Source organism: Oncorhynchus tshawytscha, linkage group LG09 (assembly GCF_018296145.1).
Source record: "Oncorhynchus tshawytscha isolate Ot180627B linkage group LG09, Otsh_v2.0, whole genome shotgun sequence".
In the NCBI taxonomy this organism is placed as follows: domain Eukaryota; kingdom Metazoa; phylum Chordata; class Actinopteri; order Salmoniformes; family Salmonidae; genus Oncorhynchus; species Oncorhynchus tshawytscha.
The window spans coordinates 77,382,702-77,405,729 of NC_056437.1; the positions used below are offsets into that span (position 1 = coordinate 77,382,702).

The window sequence follows — 23,028 nt, forward strand, 5'->3', positions numbered from 1 at the left end:
CACAGAACACAGTATTGGGTTAGCTAAGATCAACATGGTGTGTTTCTGTCTCTCTGTGTTTTAGAGTAAGAAACGTTTTGAGAGGGAGTGGCGGGAAGCGGACAAAGCTGCTCAATATGCCGAGAAAACTGACCAGGACATCAACGCCACCAAGGCCGACGTCGAGAAGGTAGTAGGACACCAACGCAGAATAAAAAGAACACAGGTTTTCATTTTCCGTTGCAAAAGGTTTTCCTACGGTGTGCCCTACTGAACACATTCCAGCTGTCCTACTTGTCCTGTTTCCCCTTAGACAGTGGAATGTGAGCCACCAGACCGACCTGTGTGTGACCTGTGTGTTTGTTTTGTTACCTGTGTCCAGGCCAAACAGCAGGCCAACATGAGGACACACATAGCGGAGGAGTGTAAGAACGACTACGCAGCCCAGCTGCAGAAATACAACAAGGAGCAGAGCCAGTTCTACTTCAGTGACATGCCTCTCATCTTCAACGTAAGGCAGAGCCTCTCACCCATCCATCCTGACCTTAACCTAGCTTTCCTTCCTCATGCTGGAAATATTTTAAATGCTAACATTTGGTTCAATAGACACTAAAAACACAGATTTTTTTTATTTTTTTTATTTAACTTTATTTAACCAAGCAAGTCAGTTAAGAACAAATTCTTATTTACCATAATGGCCTACCAAAAGGCAAAAGGCCTCCTGTGGGGACAGGGGCTGGGATTGAAAAAAGATATATAACATATAACAACGAGAGACAACATGACATGAGGAGATATCTAAGACGACAACATAGCAAGGCAGCAATGGATGGTAACAATACAATATGACAACGTGGTAACAACACAATATGGTAGCAGCACAAAACATGGTACAAACATTATTGGGCACAGACAACAGCACAAAGGGCAAGAAGGTAGAGACAACAATACATCACACAAACAACTGTCAGTAAGAGTGTCCATGATTGAGTCTTTGAATGAAGAGATTGAGATAAAACTGTCCAGATTGAGTGTTTGTTGCAGCTCATTCCAGTCGCTAGCTGCAGCGAACTGAAAAGACGAGCGACCCAGGGATGTGTGTGCTTTGGGGACCTTTAACAGAATGTGACTGACAGACTGGGTGTTGTATGTGGAGGATGAGGGCAGCAGTAGATATCTCAGATAGGGGGAGTGAGGCCTAAGAGGGTTTTATAAATAAGCATCAACCAGTGGAGTCTTGCGATGGATATACAGAGATTACCAGTTTACAGAGGAGTATAGAGTGCAGTGATGTGTCCTATAAGGAGCATTGGTGGCAAAACTGATGGCCGAATGGTAAAGAACATCTAGCCGCTCGAGAGTGCCCTTACCTGCTGATCTATAAATGATGTCTCCGTAATCTAGCATGGGTAGGATGGTCATCTGAATCAGGGTTAGTTTGGCAGCTGGGCTGAAAGAGATTATGATAGAGGAAACCAAGTCTAGATTTAACTTTAGCATGCAGCTTTGATATGTGCTGAGAGCAGTACAGTGTACTGTCTAGCCATACTCCCAAGTACTTGTTTGAGATGACTACCTCAAGCTTTAAACCCTCAGAGGTAGTAATCACACCGGTGGGGTGGCGGGGCATTCTTCTTATCAAACCACATGACCTTTGTTTTGGAGGTGTTCAGAACAAGGTTTAGGATAAAGAAAGCTTGGACACTAAGAAACCTTTGTTGAACATTTAACACATAATCCGGGGAGGGGCCAGGTGAGTATAAGACTGTATCATCTGCATATAAATGGATGAGAGAGCTTCCTACTGTCTGAGCTATGTTGTTGATGTAAATTGAGAAGAGCTTGGGGCCTAGGATCGAGCCTTGGGGTACTCCCTTGGTGACAGGCAGTGACTGAGATAGCAGATTTTCTGGCTTTATATACTGCACTCTTTGAGAGGTAGTTAACAAACCAGGCCAAAGACCCCTCAGAGACACCAATACTCCTTAGCCGGCCCACAAGAATGGTCTATCGTATCAAAAGCTTTGGCCAAGTCAATAAAAATAGTAGCACAACATTGCTTAGAATCAAGGGCAATGGTGACATAATTTAGGAACTTTTAAGGTTGCAGTGACGCATCATAATCTGAGCGTAAAACAGATTTCATACCAGAGATACTGGTATGAAATACTATATACAGTACATCAAGAAAGCCAGTCAGTTGATTATTGACAAGTTTTTCCAACACTTTTGATAAACAGGGCAAAATAGAAATAGGCCTGTAACAGTTAGGATCAGTTTGATCTCCCCCTTTTAAATAAGGACTCAATGTGGCTGCCTTCCAAGCAATGGGAACCTCCCCAGAAAGGAGCGAGAGGCTTGGCGACGATAGGGGCAGCGACCTTAAAGAAGAAAGGGTCTAAATTGACTGACCCAGATGTTTTTTTGGGGTCAAGTCTCAGGAGCTCCTCTAGCACCTCGGAATCAGTGACTGCCTGCAGGTTGTTATTCTTTAATCAGGCACCAAGACATGGCAGATCTGATTGAGTGACGTCCTGTATGTGCCTCCTCTCCCTATAGAAACTCCAGGACATGGATGAGAGGCGGGTGAGGAAGCTGGCGCAGGGCTACGTCTTGTTCTCAGACACGGAGAGGCACGTGATGCCCATTATCGGGAAGTGTCTGGAGGGCGTCACCAAAGCGGGCACTAATGTCAATGAGAGGAATGTGAGTCGGCTGTACTGTACTGAATGTATACAAAACAAACGTAACGTACGTAGATACATGCGGTCCAATGAAGTTCAAAAGAATGTGAGGGAAATGGGTATGAAACACGCATGCTTTGAAACATTTTGGTTTTGTTGATCTGTGTTTCACTGTTATAATCCAACCTACTGTCCCTGCAGGACTCCATAGCTCTTATAGAGCAGTACAAGTCAGGCTTTGAGCGTCCTGGGGACCTGGACTTTGAGGACTACAGTCAGGGCATCAACCGTGCCTCCTCAGACAGCAGCCTGGGCACCCTCGGTACACCCAAAGGCCCCCTGGAGCTGCTGGGCAAGAACAGGAGCAAACCGTTCTGGCTGTTCAGCAAGAAGAGTAAGGTAGGCTGATAGTACCACCACTCCTCCTCACAATGACAAGTGTACACACCTGGTACATCCCACTCCCATGACTCAGTTCTGACTAGCTGAGTGACTTTCTGAATTAGGAATAGACATTATTATCCTAATCTACAATTCATACCCTAATCAGTTTGTTTCCCTCCTATGAATGACTAGTCCCCTGAGTGGATTTCTTAGTGTTTGAAATGATCAGTGCTCCAAGGTGCAGGTCGATAAACCATGAGCAGTGTGTGTCAGTGTTGAGGCAGAGGGGCTGAATCAGGGAGACAGCATCTGGTGGTCCCTAGAGGGACGTTCCCTCTGTCACTATGGTCCTGAAGCTGTGGTCTCTCACACAATCTTTCCTGTTCCCAGAGCTCTGCATGTACATACTGCATGGCCCCCTCTCTAACACACACACACACACACACACACCTTTCTAGAACTGGTATGTGCATGGCTGTGTCCCTGGCCTGTCTGTGAATATGCCCCCTCTGACTTTCTGCAACGTGTGACTGACTGACTGGTTTCCAATAGGTCAACTCTACTGGCAGACAGCGATCTGCAGAGCTTGTGCTTTCATCAGCACAGACAGGCACAAACACACTGACTTTTCCTCTACAAACACACTGCTATTATACTGTATTTTACTGGCCTAGACTATAACATTAACAGTCAAACCACCACAATGACACCTTTGGGAAATGCCAACCATCAGGGATGACTAGTTCCAGGTGAACTCATTTTTTTCTGTGTTCTCTCTACACCGTCATTGGAGATCATAGATGACGTTGGACCACTAGAGGCCGTCTAGATCTAGAATATATCGGATGTCCCTTAAACAGGCCTTCTGAGCCACTCTGAAACGACTAAAAATAAACTAGACATGAATGTTGAGAGTACAGCAACCCAACACCTAGCTAACCTACATCATGGCCGGCCTCTACCCACTGCTGTATCTCTCTCTCTCCTCCCTCCTGTCTCTTCCAGCACTTTCCTCCTGCTGCTTGTCTGATTGGCTTACCCTGCTGACTGCTGTCCAATCCTGTTCCTCTAATACACCCAGCCTACCTCCCGTCCTGTCTATGTGATGCACCGCTCTGTGTCATCGCTCCTGCTCTCCCCAAAGAGGTGGTTCAGTAATGATCAGAGTTAACTTTCATATTGGCCTGTGAGAAAGAGCTTTGGATGTCATTTGTAAACCCCCCTCCCCCCACATTCCCAACTGCACAACACTGACTCAAACAGCTCCTAGTTAAAGTGTTTTTTAGTCCAGGACTCCTGTAGGTCTAGGCTGATCTGTGACTGAGAAACCAGCCTGTAGAGTTGACTATATTCTCCCTCACTGCTCCTCACTTGGTTACACCATCATGCCAACGTTCAGTAGTTCCCACCAGCTTAGAGACCTGCTATGTTTCTTATTACCCGTATTACAAGCATGTATACCAGGCCCAGACCTATAGTGTGTACTTTGTACCCAGTTCAGTCTACCTATGTATCTGTGTCCAGATTGCGGTTAACCAATGGAACCTCCCGTTGGTCCGCTCCAATCTGTCAACCTTGTTCCTCACGTAGGCTCACTCTACTCTACCCTTCATCGTGGCTTGTGTTTTGTTGTTGTTGCATTGCTGGTGTTGGGGCTGTAGTGCGGCTGTTGTGGCGCTATGTGAATGATCCGGTGGCTGTGGGCTTCTGCAGGAGTAACTGCTGCAGTGTCTTCTTCTCTGTGTGGTGTGCTTAAGGTGTTGATGGTGTCTCTCTCTCTTTCCCTTGTCATCTGTTTTGTTTTTGTCCTCCCCTCCCTCTCCCTCATGCCACCCCCTCCCTGGGTGTCTGTGCTTCACCCCGCCCCAGCTCTCTCCCTCCCCCTCCTCACTCACCCCCTTGTCCACGCCCCCGCCTCCTCACCCGCTAACGGACCCCCTCCCCCAAGTTCGGCCGGGACCCATTGTCGTACTGTTTGAAGGAGATCAATAAGACAGTCAAACCCAGAATATCCTCCTTCCGGACCCTCGGGCGAATGGTGAGTCATCCGGGTCAGGGGCCACAACGTCTCCTCGCAAAGGCCTCTGTTAACCTGTTTGGTGGATCAACCTGTTCTTTCTTATTGTTCCAGGAAATGACTGAATATGTCCAATCAAAACGGACTAAATTATTGAGCAAAATGTTTCAGGTTTCAGGTGTTGACCTTTCAGAGTGGAAAGACAATCTTTGAAGGTGTCATACACTGAATATAACAAACATTAAGAACACCTTTCTAATATTGAGCTGCTGGTCCATGTTGACTCCTGTGTTTCCCACAGTTGGCCTTTGGGTGGTGGACCATTCTTGATACACACAGGAAACTGTTGCAGTTCTTGACACAAACCAGTGTGCCTGGCACCTACTACCATACCCTGTTCAAAGGCACTTCAATCTTTTGTCTTGCCCATTCACCCTCTGAATGGCACACATACACAAATCATGTCTCAATTGTCTCAAGGCTTTAAAATCCGCATTTAAGCTTAGAGCAGGTGTCCTTCATGTTTTTTATACTCTGAATACACAGTGCATTCGGAAAGTATTCAGACCCCTTCACTTTTTCCACATTTTGTTATGTTACAGCCTTATTCTAAAATGAATTACGTTGTTTCGTTTTTTTTTTCCTCAATCTACACCCAAATGTTTGCATTTACATAAGTATTCAGACCCTTCACTCAGTACTTTGTTGAAGCACCTTTGGCAGCGATTACAGCCTCAAGTCTTCTTTGGTATGAAGCTACAAGCTTGACACACCTGTATTTAGGGAATTTCTCCCATTCTTCTCTGAAGTTTCTCTCAAGCTCTGTCAGGTTGGACCGGGACCGTTGCTGCACATCTATTTTCTATTTTCAGGTCTCCAGAGAAGTTCAAGTCTGGGCTCTGGCTAGGCCACTCAAGGACATTCAGAGACTTGTCCTGAAGCCACTCCTGCGTTGTCTTGGCTGTGTGCTTAGGGTCTTTGTCCTGTTGGAAGGTGAACCTGTGCCCCAGTCTGAGATACTGAGCGCTCTGGAGCTGGTTTTTATCAAGGCTCTCTCTGTACTTTGCTCCATTCATCTTTCCCTCGATCCTGACTAGTCTCCCAGTCCCTGTCACTGAAACACATCCCCACAGCATGATGCTGCCACCACCATGCTTCACCGTAGGGATGGTGCCAGATATCCTCCAGACGTGACGCTTTGCATTCAGGCCAAATAGGTTAAATCTTGTTTTCATCAAACCAGAGAATCTGGTTTCTCATGGTCTGAGATTCCTTTAAGTGCCTTTTGGCAAACTCGAAGTGGGCTGTCATGTACATTTTACTGAGGAGTGGCTTCCGCCTGGCCACGCTACCATAAAGGCCTGATTGGTGGAGTGCTGCAGAGATGGTTCTCCTTCGAGAAGATTCTCCACAGAGGAACTCCCGAGCTCTGTCAGTGGCAGTCTGGTTCTTGGTCACTGACCAAGGCCCTTCTCCCTCGATTGCTCAGTTTGGCCGAGGGGCCAGCTCTAGGAAGAGTCCTGGTGATTCTAAACTTCTTCCATTTAAGAATGATGGAGACCACTTTGCTCTTGGGGACCTTCAATGCTGCAGAAATGTTTTGGTACCCTTCCCCAGATCTGTGCCTCGACACAATCCTTTCTTGGAGCTTTACGAACAAATCCTTCGACCTCATGGCTTGTTTTTTTTCTCTGACATGCGCTGTCAACTGTGGGACCTTATGTAGACAGGTGTGTGCCTTTCCAAATCATGTCCAATCAATTGAATTTACAACAAGTTGACTCCAATCAACCAATATGAATTTCGAGTCTCATAGCAAAGGGTCTGAATACTTATGTAAACATTTTTGCAAATGTCTAAATCTGTTTTTGCTTTGTCATTATGATGTATTATGTGTAGATTATTTACTTATTTTATTTAATACATTTTAGATTAAGGCTGTAACATAACAAAATGTGGAAAAAGTTGAGGGGTCTGAATACTTTCTGAATGCACTTTGTATATACAGTCATAGCCAAATGTTTTGAGAATGACACAAATATTAATTTCCACAAAGTTTGCTGCTTCAGTGTCTTTAGATATTTTTGTCAGAAGTTACTATGGAATACTGAAGTACAATTACAAGCATTTCATAAGTGTCAAAGGCTTTTATTGCCAACTACATGAAGTTGATGCAAAGAGTCAATATTTGCAGTGTTGAACCTTCTTTTTCAAGACCTCTGCAATCCGTCCTGGCATGCTGTCAATTAACTTCTGGGCCACATCCTGACTGATGGCAGCCCATTCTTGCATAATCAATGCTTGGAGTTTGTCAGAATTTGTGGGGTTTTGTTTGTCCACCCACCTCTTGAGGATTGACCACAAGTTCTCAATGGGATTAGTTCCGACTGCATGGTCGGAACTAGAAGCACAAGCATTTCGCTACACTCACATTAACATCTGCTAACCTCGTGTATGTGACAAATAAAATTTGATTTGGATTAAGGTCTGGGGAGTTTCCTGGCCATGGACCCAAAATATCAATGTTTTGTTCCCTGAGCCACTTAGTTATCACTTTTGCCTAATGGCAAGGTGCTCCATCATGCTGGAAAAGGCATTGTTCATCACCAAACTGTTCCTGGATGTTTGGGAGAAGTTGCACTCTGAGGATTTGTTGGTGCAATTCTTTATTCATGGCTGTGTTTTTAGGCAACTCCCTTGGCTGAGAAGCAACCCACACATGAATGGTCTCAGGATGCTTTACTGTTGACATGACACAGGACTGATGGTAGCGCTCACCTTGTCTTCACACCTGCCTGCTGCCATTCTTGAGCAATCTCTGTACTGGTTGTGCCCCGATCCTGCAGCTGAGTCAACTTTAGGAGACGGTCCTGGCCCTTGCTGGACTTTCTTGGGTGCCCTGAAGCCTTCTTCACAACAATTGAACCGCTCTCTTTGAAGTTTGATGATCTGATAAATGGTTGATTTAGGTGCAATCTTACTGGCAGCAATATCCTTGCCTTTGAAGCCCTTTTTGTGCAAAGCAATGACGACGGCACGTGTTTCCTTGCAGGTAACCATGGTTGACAGAGGAAGAACAATGATTCCAAGCACCACCCTCCTTTTGAAGCTTCCAGTCTGTTATTCAAACTCAATCAGCATGACAGAGTGATCTCCAGCCTTGTCCTCGTCAACACTCAAACCTGTGATAACGAGAGAATCACTGACATGATGTCAGCTGGTCCTTTTGTGGCAGGGCTGAAATGCAGTGGAAATGTTTTTTTGGGGATTCAGTTCATTTGTATGGCAAAGAGGGCCTTTGCAATTAATTGCAATTCATCTGATCACTCTTCATAACATTCTGGAGTATATGCAAATTGCCATCATATAAACTGAGGCAGCGGACTTTGAAAATGTATATTTGTGTCATTCTCAACACTATTGGCCATGACTGTATATTTAAGCAATAAGGCCCAAGAGGGTGTGGTCTATGGCCAATATACCACGGCTAAGGGCTGTTCTTATGCGCGACAAAACGTGGAGTGCCTGGATATAGCCCTTAGCTGTGGTATATTGGCCATATACCACAAACACCCGAGGTGCCTTATTTCTATTATAAACTGGTTACCAATGTAATTAGAGCAGTAAAAATAAAATTTGTCATACCCATAGTATACAGTCTGATATACCACAGCTTTCAGCCAAATAACATTCAGGGTTCGAACCACCCAGTTCTTTCTCTCACACACACATTGTCTGTCTATTTCTTTCTCCCTCAGAGGCACACTCCAGAGAGGATCATAGTAATGGTAATACTAGAGTGGTGTCTGTGTGGGGTGTTAAAGGGTGTCTCAGCCTCTCACATTGACGGGGAATCTCACACATGACCACCTTTCCATCCGTACAATTGGACAAGCATCTTGGTCTCAAACGTCACACTAAAGTCTTCTTGTTTACCTTCTCAAATCAATGCTGAAATGTTCATGCTCTAGTTTAGCTGCTAGCACATGAACTGGAACACAGCCAGATTCAAATTCAACATTGCATGCAAAGCAGAGGGCTGAAAACATGGCCTGTCTGTCTTTCCGTTTGGAGTTAGAGTTGAAGAGGTGGCCACCTGGTGGATTAGGGCTGTAACAACACTTAACTCAAGTCACTTCAGCAATGGGGCAACATTATCTAATTGATATAATTTGCCCGATTTTTATATTGGCTTCAGTTTACCTCCATTGTTTTACTGGTCTGTCCCTGATAACCTCCTTCCTTTAAACGTTCATTATAAAACCCAATGGGAAGAGTTCCTAAAAACAGGTTCTTATTTGGGTGGGTGTGCTGCCAATGGAATGGTATTGGGAATGATTTACATGGGTGATAATGGTGGTGGTCTTGGGTTCAGCTCACTGTAAAAACAAAGTATATCTGTTTGTTCACTCTAAAGCAAAAACTATGTCATTACTAGAGGTTAAGTATGTTTTCTTGTCATCAACCATTTCCCTTGAGCTGAACCATAACCACAGACCGGCGTTTTCTCTAGAGGTGGTTGTGGGTGGCGGGGTGTGTTCCTCTCCTACCACGTGCCATGGTGATGGAGAATGTGGGTGTGCGCGTGCGTCCGTGTTAAAGTGACTGTTCCTCCCTGTGTGTTTTCTCAGCCCACGGTGACAGAGGACTTTGGTCATCTCCCCCCCGAGCAGCGCAGGAAGAGGTTACAACAGAAACTAGATGACATTGGCAAGGAGTTGCAGAAAGAAGTGGACCAGAGGTGTGTGGGGGAGTTTGATTGACTGCTTTGACAACCATCTCTGTGTCTGCTGACAACTTCTCCCAACAGTGTGGTGTGTGTGTGTGTTTACCAATTACTGCACTCCACAGGGGATGCATTTCCACAGAGAATCAATCCACCTCTCATTGCCTCTCTCTTTCCCTCTCCGTTGCTCTCTCTCTGTATGTGTCTCTCCAGTGAGGCCCTGGAGAAGATGAAGGATGTGTATGAGAAGAACCCCCAGATGGGAGACCCTGCTAGCCTGTCTCCCCAGATCAACCAGACAGCCCAGAACATGGAGAGACTGAGATTAGAGCTCAGCAAGTATGAGGTAATGGACTCCCCTCTACTGGCCACAGTCATGTACTGCATGTTATGTTCCCATATGCAAGCTAGAATACATACAGTTGAAGTCTGAAGTTTACATAAACTTAGGTTAGAGCCATAAACTCTTTTTTTTTTTTCAACCACTCCACACATTTCTTGTTAACAAACTATAGTTTTTGCACGTCGGTTAGGACATCTACTTTGTGCATGACACAAGTAATTTTACCAACAATTGTTTACACACAAATTATTTCACTTATAATTCACTGTATCACAATTCCAGTGGGTCAGAAGTTTACGTACACTAAGTTGACTGTGCCTTTAAACTGCTTGGAAAATTCCGGATAATTATATCATGGCTTTAGAAGCTTCTGATAGGCTAATTGACATCATTTGAGTCAATTGGAGGTGTACCTGTGGATGTATTTCATGGCCTACCTTCAAACTCAGTGCCTCTTTGCTTGACATCATGGGAAAATCGAAAGAAATCAGCCAAGACCTCAGAATTTGTTTTGTAGACCACAAGTCTTTTTCATCCTTGGTAGCAAACGCCTGAAGGTACCTCATTCATCTGTACAAACAATAGTACGCAATTATAAACACTATGGGACCATGCAGCCGTCATACCGCTCAGGAAGGAGACGCGTTCTTTCTCCTAGAGATGAACGTACTTTGGTGTGAAAGGTGCAAATCAATCCCAGAACAACAGCAAAGGACCTTGTGAAGATACTGGAGGAAACAGGTTCAAAAGTATCTATATCCACAGTTAAACAAGTCCTATATCGACATAACCTGAAAGTCCCTCAGCAAGGAAGAAGCCACTGCTCCAAAACCGTCATAAAAAATCCAGACTACGGTTTGAAACTGCACATGGGGACAAAGATTGTACTTTATGGAGAAATGTTCTCTCGTCTGATGAAACAAAAATAGAACAGTTTGGCCATAATGACCGTCGTTATGTTTGGAGGAAAAAGAGGGAGGCTTGCAAGCCGAAGAACACCATCCCAACCGTTGTGTTGTGGGGGTGCTTTGCTGCAGGAGGGACTGGTGCACTTCACAAAATAGATGGCATCATGAGGCAGGAAAATTAGGTGGATATATTGAAGAAACATCTCAAGACAGCAGTCAGGAAGTTGAAGTTTGGTTGCAAATGGGTCTTCCAAACCTGACTCGGTTACCAGGAGGAATGTGCCAAAATTCACCCAACTTATTGTGGGAAGCTTGTGGAAGGCTACCCAAAACCTTTGACCCAAGTTAAACAATTTTAAAGTCAATGCTACCAAATACTAATTGAGTGTATGTAAACTTCTGACCCACTGGGAATGTGATGAAAGAAATAAAAGCTGAAATAAATCATTCTCTACTATTATTCTGACATTTCACATTCTTAAAATAAAGTTGTGATCCTAACTGACCTAAAACAGGGAATTTTTACTCAGATTAAATGTCAGGGATTGTGAAAAACTGAGTTTAAATGTATTTGGCTAAGGTGTATGTAAACTTCCGACTTCAACTGTATTGTTTGTTACCTCTTCACGTAGTTATTTGTAAACACAGACCTCATGTTTTCCTGATTTTAATATACAACCCGTTCCTCTCTGACTTGGTCTCACTCATAATCTCTCACGAGCACAATCTATAGGAAACAATGGTATATTTCCTCTGTGCTTTGTTTCGTAGTCATGGTTGACAGAGGCAGGAAGGCGAGGGGATTCGATGCTCAGGAGAGATACGTTACCAGAGGATGCGTTGAGCTACAGGTCTCACTCCAACAACAACGAACCATACAGGTTAGAATCCAGACGCTGAGACTTCACTCATGGCTGTCAGTAAATGTACTGTAGTCATATATCTATATTTATTATTAAGCATATGTGTTTCTCCCTCCAGCCCTGACGGAACCCACTCTGAAGAAGGCACCCCAGATTCCTCTCAGGCCATCTACGCCGAGTTTGACGACGACTTTGAGGAGGAGGAGGAGCTTGTCGCTCCCATCGGCCAATGTACAGCCATGTACAACTTCCCAGGTAGGTGTGGATGGGTCACAATGACACCAATGTACTCAACACTATTATGGTATAACACACTTGTACATGGCGATAGTGTAACATGCTGTCATGTCCCTGCTAGGTGCTAGCGAGGGGACCATCACCATGCAGGAGGGGGAGGTGCTGTCTGTAGTGGAGGAGGATAAAGGTGACGGCTGGACCAGGGTCCGCAGGGCCAACGGGAACGAGGGCTACATCCCAACATCCTACGTCAGCATCAGCCTCAGCAAGTGACCCGGCACCCATCCCACCCACACGAGGCCTGAGGGAACGGCCAGTCATCACTGATGATGATTCCAAAATACTGTGGCAGCTCTCTCATGGGACCAATCAGAAAGAGAAACAAAGCACTGTGGGCAGGACCATATGGGTGTCCGTAAGGAGACTACTAGGGCCAATCGAGTCACTTTGATTTCCTCGCTGAGATGCGCACCCATGATTTCTTTCCCCTGCTGGCCAGAGAAGATGCAGTCAATTGTGCTTTTGGCTCCTCCTGGCTTGCATGTCTGTACCAGGTCACTATACTTACCACAAGCCACACATTTTCATCGTAGTTCTTCTTGATATTATCACAGTGCAGTTGTGGTTTAGTAGTGGATATCATAGCAGGACTGATGATATAGATTAGAATGCGGCACCAACCAACATGTCCATATGCCCTCACCTCACTGTGGGAATGCTTCTCCTTTTCACAGTGAGAGGAGGATTAGAAGTGCTGTACTGGAGCATTAGACATCAGGGTCATTTTCAGTAAGGATAAAACATTTTGAAATCGGGTGAAACAGAGGTACTGAACTTGTCCAATGGGAACACAGTGCTACAGTGTGCCCTACTGAACAGGAGCCAGGATTAAGAGGACGTTTATCTGACACATTATTAAGCATAACCTTCTCTCTCACTCCCATGCAGCCAGAATGTAAACTGATCACATTCTTGCTCTTCTTCATATTTGCACACAGCGTTTTGGACAAAGAACATTTGCTCAGAGAAAGGAAGTGTCTCAACACAGGTCTATGGGCACTGCATTTCAGTAGGAAAGCCCTGTTGACACAGCCACTATTCAGATCAGATATACTCACCAGTTAGCGTGACTTTATTTCCTTGTGCTCTGATGTATAAATAGATTAGCCCCCCACAAGGCCGAAGACTGACACATACTGATGGCAATAAAGAAATGTTTCAGACAATCACAGCCGTATCTTCACTACAGCTCAGTTTCAAGCCATCGACATAAATGGCCTATACGAGAGCTCTTTTATAGCTCTCGATTCTGAATGGTAAATAATGAATTGTTTTGAGAATATAATTTATTAAGTATGTGTATGTTGCTACATTTAAAAGAGTTAAAGTTTAAGGCATGTTTTGGTTTATATCATAGGAGTTGACTCCCATTTGTACTTTTCCCTGCAAACACGGTGGACTGTCTGTATCCAGAGGTGAGAGCGATACCAATAAATTGTTGCAGACAGAATATGTGCAACGTTAAGACTATCATATTTATGTTATAAAATAATATATTTTAGCTATCACTACACCACTATTGTCTTATTAGCTTTTTAACCTGATGAATAAAGATTGAGAAGTTGAGAGCAGATGTGTATCTTCGTGAGGTGAATGTGTCCATTTTGTCTGGAGTTCAATAGACGCTCCAGTTTTGAGCCACGCCGGAATATTCCTAACATAAAAACTCACTCGCATGTCCAGGTGCCTTTCTGGTTGAAAGCATTGTGTGTGTATACCTAACATGCAAATGTCTTCTGTTTTTAAGACTAATAAATGTAACACGCATTTCAAAGTTCAAGTGGTTGTATCATTTATTCATGTTTTTTTTATCGCTAATGTTTGTCTGGCGTAGAGCCGACCGTTGTATTATTTATTAGCGAGCGAGTTGGTCCCCAAGAAATAAGATGCATTTGAATGAGATGAGAAAATGTCTAGAAATGTCAAGTACATGTACATACTCTTAAAGGGAAAGGCTGTTGGAGTCTCCTTCGGGGTTCTTCAAATTGAAACTGGGGGAAGCCCTATAAGATCCTCAAAGAACCTTTTGGGGGTACATTTTTTTAACTACCCCCCTTCCCCCTCCCCTGTTATTATTATTAATAATACATATAACTAAAATATTGTTATCAGTGTTTATTATGATGTTAGTGGCAAAGCAGAATAAAAAAATGTACATGAGGTAAACTCACAGCAGAACCCCAAGTCCTATCGCATGTTAATGTTATTACCTTAGTTTAACTAGGCAAGTCAGTTAAGAACAAATTCTTATTTCCAATGACCGCCTACCTGGGAACAGTGGGTTAACTGCCTTGTTCAGGGGCAGAACGACAGATTCTTACCTTGTCAGCTCGGGGAATCAATCCAGCAACCTTTCAGTCACTGGCCCAATGCTGTAACTACTAGGCTACCTACTGCCCCAAATGGTTAATGTGTTGATGTATCCACAGCCAGAATGATTTTTCAGTGTATGGGGATCGAACAGGTTTCCTGTTATACTCATCAGAGGTGTAGGGAGGGAGAAGTCTGTGAATCCCCAAAATAGGAATTATACAGATGATTAACAAATCATGCAAATGACAGGTTTACATTGGTTTGTGGTAAATGTGAATTTAAAAAACGTGTGTTAATGGTTTTCATACACATACCGTGTCCATAATGTAGAGGCCTATGGAGTATTCATTAAAGAGGAAGGGAGGAGGATGCCAAATTGAATCTGCATACCAATTGCATGTCTCGTTTGTATTCCTGCAGACACAAAAGTGAGCAGTTCAGTCATCTGCACCCAATACAGCTAGCCTTCAACATATTCTTATTGGCTACATATTATTGCCTCTTTGTCAGTTGATATCCATTGAATTGTCCATTTTCTGTTTTAGAAAGATTTGCACAAATATAAAAAGATAAATGGTATAATTATAAAACAATATCAATTTAGATCATACAGGGGACAAACCTTCAATTGAGATCTTTACATTTTTCACTTAAGTGACTGCCCTTGTCCTTTCAAATTAAAATCCAAATGTTTCTGTTGGGCAGTTAGGTTCCTGCAAGAACCCCTAACAACTAAGGAGGTTCCTCAAATAACCCCACCTCCTATAGGGTTCTTGGAAGAAACATTTGGGGGCAATTTTCAGTATCAAGAACCCTAAGGTTCTTCAAAGGACTTTGAGGATCTTAGAAGAACCCTTGTTGAATCCCTCATTTTTAGAGTGTATAGCAGAGTCACAGCAGATGGCACTATTGCTGTAGTGAATAATTTCTTGTGATCTGATGTCCAAGTAGCCTTGTCCTCTATCCTGCTCTCTCTGAGCAGGGTATTCAAACACTGTATTAAGCTTTCCTAAACGTGTTTATTATTATGTACGATAATTTACATGCATTATTAACAACTATTCACTTGAAAACATACCAGCTACAGAGGTGATTTTCACGCATGTCCTACTAATCACTGTGCGCTCATTCCGAACATTGGCCTCTGCTTGATCAAAAGCAGGACTTTTTCACTGATCTAAAAGTCCTTCAAAAACTGATTGATTTTTTTGGGATGTTTCGATCTGTCAGTTTTTAACAAAAATAATAAAGATGCTCTGTATGGGGGCCCTCACAGAGGAAATGATACCTTTCTAACACCTAATTGGCTTGCTGCTGTGCTCAAGGCCAAGTGACCACCGGGCAGCGTTGACCGGTCAGTTGATTGAGCTTGGTCATTTGTATTCACTAGTCTTACTCTCCGGAACGATAAAGGTCAGATGGTCCATAAAATTGCCTGTCTTCGCATTGGGGGGTTGCCTGGGTAACGGCATCAGCCGCTCCTTTAAAGAAGCCCTCCTCACCGCGACTGATAAACGGTCCGATGGTTCCTCTGTTGTCATTACTGATGCATTAATGATGACTGTCCTCACTGTTGAGGTGGGAGGCTGAATCGCTCCACTAGGTTGGAAAGTTTGGGCTGTGCTCAGAATTTTTTGGGATGGTTTAAGTTTATTTTCTTTGTTCAAACTAGGCGCTGGAAGATGTAGACTGTGGCTTTAAGAAACCAAGCAGATAAGCTATACGGTGTAGGCTTCCTCCGATCAGAAAGGAACATCCGGTTGTTTGCCTTGGGATAGGCAATGTCAAGGGATAGCCTAATATTGTAAAACTTCTGTCATTTAAAATCTCTCCCTGCATGCAGCAGTGCTTGTCAGAGATCAGGGTGCTCAACATGGGCAGAGTGCCAACCTGTAGTCTGTGTTCCCATGTAGCCTAAGCCTATTGCACCAATGCATCTGGACAAACAGTCAACAAAATCCGATCAATCTTATTTCCCAGTACTGCTTCTTCTGTGAAAAGGTACTAACAATACATCTACTCAAGACATTATTAATCAATCAATCAGGTGGGAGAGCAGGAAAAGCTTCTGCGCTTAAAACAAACTGAATGATCCCTTCTTTCTCTAAAAATAAGATGTTCAACGACTAAATGACAGGAAGGGATGGTGGATTCCTCAACAGGCATGTGAGACTGATGGAACAAGAGATGTAGTGCCAAGGCAGAGAAAAAGTAAATAGGAGAGACACGACCAGAGATAGCTAGAGATCTACTAGGTAATGTATGAAAGGCGATCTGCTTGCATAAGGGATTTATATCGATGTGTGTGCATTTGTTGTACTTGGGCTCAATCAACACTGATGTTCATGCTCTCAGATGTCCATGTGTGCATTATCGTAGATGTTTGCTCTCCTTGAGATGGATGAGTTCTTCATGGGAATTCAATAGATTTAGTTTCATGTTAGGATGTAGATTGAATTGTCAGAGAAAATGAACAAAACAGGCTTCACTTATGTGGAAACCCTAGGTACATGTGAAGATACTTACTCAAGTGTATTGTGCCCTGGTTACTTTGTTTGTCACTCTCTAGAGATGTTTGTCACTCTCAGCCACCGGCCCAAACTCCCGATCGCCAGGCCACCAGCCCTCCAAGTTCCCCCACAGTTCGCCAAGAGCTGCCCCTCAACCCCCCCAATACAATAAATCCATTCCAACACCCTCCGCCACATCCCCCAATGCACCAACAAAATGAACAAAAGAGAAAGACAAAGGATAACAGAAAACAATAATGCAAAAAACAAAAAGACATCAAGGACAATACAAATCATAACAGCAAGGCCAACTGAATATGTTTGAGTGCATTAATGGCACTTTTTACGTGTGTGTGTCCGTTTATGTGCACGTGTGTGTATTTGAATGAGAGTGTGTGTATATGCATGTCTGTGAACACTTGAGCCTCAGGCAAACCGGCATTGTCTGTAACAATACTGCCCCTCAATGTCATTCAAACATACTTTATTTTGTAAAAAAAAAATTCAATCTTTGACCGTCATGCTATCCGTCATGCTATCCTCTGCCCAGCAACTCCACTCCACATCCCAACCCTCAGCTTCACTCAGCCCATCCAACCTATTTCTCCCTCTTCGGATTTCTACGCAATGTATATCTTTCAACTATCCTGTTGTAGTGAGGTGTGTACTGGCGGCACAGAAGTCAGGCGCAGGAGAGCGAAAACTGATTTACAACGGTGTCCTTTAATATCCATAAAACCACCGTTAACAGAACAATACAATAAATGGGTTAAACAAAACCCGGTAATACCAGCATACCATGTACAAGTACTACAAGAAACAATTATGGACAAGGACATAGGGGGGAATAAATACACAACATGTAATTGATGTAATTGGAACCATGTGTGATGGAAGACAAGACAAAACCAATGGAAAATGAAAAGTGGATCAGTGATGGCTAGCAGGCCGGTGACTTCGACCGCCGAACGACCCGGAGGGCGAGGCGCAGGGCGATCCGGACGGAGACGGTGGAACTCCTGCAGCATTGAAGGGTCCAACATGTCCTCGACCGGAACCCAGCACCTCTCCTCCAGACCGTATCCCTCCCACTCCACAAGGTACTGAAGGCTCCTCGCCCGACGCCTTGAATCCAATATGGAGCTAACGGAGTACGCCGGGGCCCCCCCGATGTCCAGAGGGGGCAGAGGAACCTCCCGCTCCTCAGACTCCTGGAGCGGGCCAGCCACCACTGGCCTGAGGAGAGACACAAGGAACGAGGGGTTAATATGGTAATCGGGTAAAAGCTGTAACCTATAACAAACCTTGTTCACTCTCCTCAGGACTTTAAATGGCACCACAAACCGCGGACCCAGCATAAGGCAAGGTTTCGGGTAGGTTTTGGGTCGAGAGACAGACCCGTTCCCCTGGTGCGAACACCGGGGCCTCACTGCGGTGGCAATCTGTCTTCTCCTTTTGGCGCATAACGACATGCTGAAGGTGAACACGGACAGCTTCCCATGTCTCCTCCGCGTGCCTGAACCAGTCGTCCACCTCGGTCTGACTCTGATGCCAAGGCGCCAGAACCGGCTGGTACCCCAGTACGCACTGGAAGGGGGAGAGGTTAGTGGAGGAGTGGCGAAGCGAGTTCTGTGCCATCTCGGCCCAGGGCATGAACGCCGCCCGCTCCCCCGGCCGGTCCTGGCAATAGGACCGCAGAAACCTGCCCACATCCTGGTTCACACTCTCCACCTGCCCATTACTCTCTGGGTGAAACCCTGAAGTAAGGCTGATCGAGACCCCCAGACGTTCCATGAACGCCTTCCATACCCTAGACTTGAACTGGGGACCCCCTGATCAGACACTATATCCTCAGGCACCCTGTAGTGCCGGAAGACGTGTGTAAACAAGGCTCCGCAGTTTGTAGGGCCGTAGGGAGACACGGGCAGAGGGAGGAGACGACAGGACACAGAGAAACGATCCACAACGACCAGGATCGCGGTGTTACCCTGTGAGGGTGGAAGATCAGTCAGAAAATCCACCGACAGGTGCGACCAAGGCCGCTGTGGAACGAGTAAGGGGTGTAGCTTACCTCTGGGCAGGTGCCTAGGAGCCTTATACTAGGCTCACACCGAACAGGAGGAAACATAAACCCTCACGTCCTTAGCAAAGGTAGGCCACCAGTACCTCCTGCTCAAACAGCGCACTGTCCGACCGATCCCAGGATGACAGGAGGAGAGTGACGTGTGGGCCCAATAGATCAACCGGTCACGAACAGCAGACGGGACATACAGATGCCCAGCGGGACACTGGACGGGAGCGGGCTCTGCACGTAACGCCTGCTCAATGTCCGTGTCCAGCTCCCACACTACCGGCGCCACCAGGCAGGAGTCGGGGAGTATGGGAGTGGGATCCATGGGCCGCTCCTCTGTGTCATACAGCCGGGACAATGCATCTGCCTTCACGTTCTGGGAGCCTGGTCTGTAGAAAAGGGTAAACACAAAACGGGTGAAAAACATGGCCCACCTTGTCTGGCGAGGGTTCAGTCTCCACGCTGCTCAGATGTGCTCCAGATTACGGTGGTCAGTCCAGATGAGAAAAGTGTGTCTAGCCCCCTCAAGCCATGCCTTCAAGGTCTTGACAACAGCCAACAGCTCCCGGTCCCCCATGTCATAGTTTCGCTCTGCCGGGCTGAGCTTCTTTGAGAAGAAGGCACAGGGGCGGAGCTTCGGGGGTGTACCCGAGCGCTGAGAGAGCACAGCTCCTATCCCAGCCTCGGAGGCGTCCACCTCCACTATGAACGCCAAAGAGGGATCCGGATGGGCCAGCACGGCAGCCGAGGTCAACAGAGCCCTCAGGTGTTGAAAAGCCCTGTCTGCCTCAGCTGACCACTGCAAGCACACCGGGCCCCCCTTCAGCAGTGAGGTAATGGCAGCCGCTACCTGACCAAAACCCCTGATAAACCTCCGGTAGTAGTTGGCAAACCCTAAGAACCGCTGCACCTCCTTTACCGTGGTGGGAGTCAGCCAATTACGCCTGACTGAAATGCGGTCACTCTCCATCTCCAACCCTGAGGTGGAAATGCGATACTCTAGGAAGGAGACGGACTGTTGGAAGAACAGGCATTTCTCAGCCTTGACATACAGGTCATGCTCCAACAGGCGACCAAGCACCCTGCGCACCAGGGGCACATGCTCGGCACGTGTAGCGGAGTACATCAAAATGTCATCAATATACACCACTACACCCTGCCTGTGCAGGTCCCTGAAAATCTTGTCTACAAAGGCTTGGAAGACTGATGGTGCATTCATCAACCCGTAAGGCATGACGAGGTACTCATAGAGCCCTGAGGTGGTACTGAAAGCCGTCTTCCACTCATCTCCCTCCCGGATACGCACCAGGTTGTAAGCGCTCCTGAGATCTAGTTTAGTGAAGAAGCGCGCCCTGCGCATTGACTCAATCGCTATGGCTATGAGCGGTAACGGGTAACTATACCTCACAGTGATCTGATTCAGACCCCAATAGTCAATACACGGGCGCAGACCTCGCTCCTTCTTCGTCAGAAAAAAGAAACTCAAGGAGGCGGGTGAAGTGGATGACCGAATGTACTGGGACATATGTTTCCATAGCCTCCGTCTCCGCCTGTGAGAGGGGATACACGTGACTCTTGGGAAGTGCAGCATCTACCAGGAGATTTATCGCACAATCGCCCCGTCGATGGGGTGGTAATTGAGTCGCCTTCTTTTTGGAGAAATCGAGAGCCAAATCAGCATATTCAGGGGGAATGAACATGGTGGAGACCTGGTCTGGACTCTCCACCATAGTAGCACCAACAGAAACCCATAAACACCTCCCCGAAACCTCTTGCGCGCACCCCGTGAGAGCCCTCTGTGGCCAAGAAACCAGGGTAGGCCCAGCACCACGGGAAACGCAGGAGAGTCAATAAGGAAGAGACTAATTCTCTCCTTGTGACCCCCCTGCGTCACCATGCCCAAAGGAGAGGTGAACTCCCTAATCAACCCTGACCCTAATGGTCGACTATCTAAGGCGTGGATGGGGAAGGGCACAGCCATGGGAACAATGGAGATCCCTAAACTATGGGCTAACGTTCTATTAATAAAATTCCCAGCTGCACCTGAATCGACGAGCACCTTATGCTGGGAATGCGGAGAAAACTCAGGGAAAGTGACATACACAAACATATGTGCAACAGAGGGCTCTGGGTGAGAATGGTGCCGGCTCACCTGGGGTGACGCCAGAGCGCCCTGCCTGCTGCCTCAATCCACAGAGGAACCAACCCTTGCACCTACCGGCAGTGTGACCTCTGCGGCCACAGATGATGCACGAGCTGGAACCCCCTCCGGTCTCCCTGCGCACCGCCCCTCCCAGCGCCATGGGTATCGGAGAGGGGGTGCAGGGGGATGGAACCAACAGACCCTGATCTGAACGTCCGCAGGTAGCCAGCAGGTTGTCCAGCCGGATGGACAGGTCCACGAATGTGAGGGTGGTGTCTCTGCAGGCCAACTCCCGACGGACGTCCTCACGCAGAATGCAGCGGTAATGATCGATCAGGGCCCTGTCGTTCCATCCCGCGCCGGCAGCCAGGTTCCTAAACTCCAGGGCAAACTCCTGGGCGTGCCTCGTCTCCTGCCTCAGATGGAATAGGCGTTCACCCGCCGCTCTACCCTCAGGCGGGTGGTCTAAGACTGCCCGGAAACGGCGGGTGAACTCCTCAAACTGGTCCATCGCCGCATCTCCCTCTCTCCACATGACGTTGGCCCACTCAAGGGCTTTCCCGGTGAGGCACAAGATGAGAGCGGACCCTCTCACGGCCCGACGGAGCCGGGTGGACGGTGGCCAGGTATAGGTCCAGTTGTAAAAGGAACACCTGGCAGTTCGCAGCCTGCCCGATATATTCCTGGGGCAGTGACAGACGAATCCCACTGGGACCAGGAGGAAGAGGTGCGTTTAGGGGAGACCCCTGTTGTGCTGGTGGAGGCGCTGGAAGAACTCCCTGTCTCTCCCAGCGGTACATTGTCTGGACAGCGCGGCCCATGGCGGTGCTAAGATAGTGGAGCATTGCTGCGTGCTCCCGGACACGCTCCTCCACCCCTATACCCGGAGTACCTGCTCCTGCTGACTCCATAGTTTTGGTCCGTAATTCTGTAGTGAGGTGCGTACTGGCGGCAGAGAAGTCAGGAGGCAGGAGAGCGAAAACTGATTTACAACGGTGTCGTTTAATATCCATAAACCACCTTCAACATAACAATACAATAAATGGGTTAAACGAAACCCGGTAATACCAGCATACCGTGCACAAGCACTACAAGAAACAATTACGGACAAGGACATGGGGGGAAACAGAGGGTTAAATACACAACATGTAATTGATGGAATTGGAACCAGGTGTGATGGAAGACAAGACAAAACCAATGGAAAATGAAAAGTGGATCAGCGATGGCTAGCAGGCCGGTGACTTCGACCGCCGAACGCCACGCGAACAAGGAGAGGGACCAACTTCGGCGGAAGTCGTGACACCTGTGATGTTTAATATACAATTTGACTCTATCTAATCAAATAGAATCCACAGATTGTGAGATGAAGATAAATACTTTCACTAAGATTATTAGTATATTAGGAATTGATTGACCAGGTCTGTTCAGATCTGCCAACCATTTTAGATTACTATTATGCTTTTTCAGCCATTCCTGAACCTGAGACCAGAAACAGGCTACCTGAGGGCAATACCAGAACAAATGGTCTATTCATTCTGTATCCTCACACCAAAATCTGCAGAGCTGCGATGATTGTACGCCCCAGATATTCAACATTTTGTTGGTGACAAGAATTCTGTACAATCATTTTAGCTGAAAAGCACAAAGTCTTGAATCTTGCGTTGTTTAATATATCAACTCATACACCCTGTACCATGGAATCAGTACATCAAAAATCTCTTCACAACTATTTTGCAATCTGTACGGCACAGCTCTCAACATCCTGGTCCTCAGATGAAACTGGTATACTT

General features: G+C 46.2%; 1 protein-coding gene across 3 annotated transcripts in view; it reads left to right on the plus strand.

The window, feature by feature from the left end:
• LOC112259190 (cdc42-interacting protein 4 homolog) overlaps positions 1-13,981 on the plus strand; it is a 28,343-nt gene extending 14,362 nt beyond the window's left edge. For 2 of the 3 annotated variants that reach the window (XM_042327489.1, XM_042327491.1), the window contains exons 6-15: positions 65-169; positions 362-490; positions 2,539-2,685; positions 2,865-3,062; positions 8,823-8,852; positions 9,696-9,805; positions 10,004-10,136; positions 11,813-11,922; positions 12,023-12,159; positions 12,263-13,981. In XM_042327489.1, the coding sequence (XP_042183423.1) occupies positions 65-169; positions 362-490; positions 2,539-2,685; positions 2,865-3,062; positions 8,823-8,852; positions 9,696-9,805; positions 10,004-10,136; positions 11,813-11,922; positions 12,023-12,159; positions 12,263-12,414 (1,251 nt within the window). In that variant the 3' untranslated portion in view covers positions 12,415-13,981. The remainder of the gene's footprint in view (positions 1-64; positions 170-361; positions 491-2,538; positions 2,686-2,864; positions 3,063-8,822; positions 8,853-9,695; positions 9,806-10,003; positions 10,137-11,812; positions 11,923-12,022; positions 12,160-12,262) is intronic. The other variant, XM_042327490.1, reaches the window with a different exon arrangement.
• Positions 13,982-23,028: the final 9,047 nt, after the last annotated feature.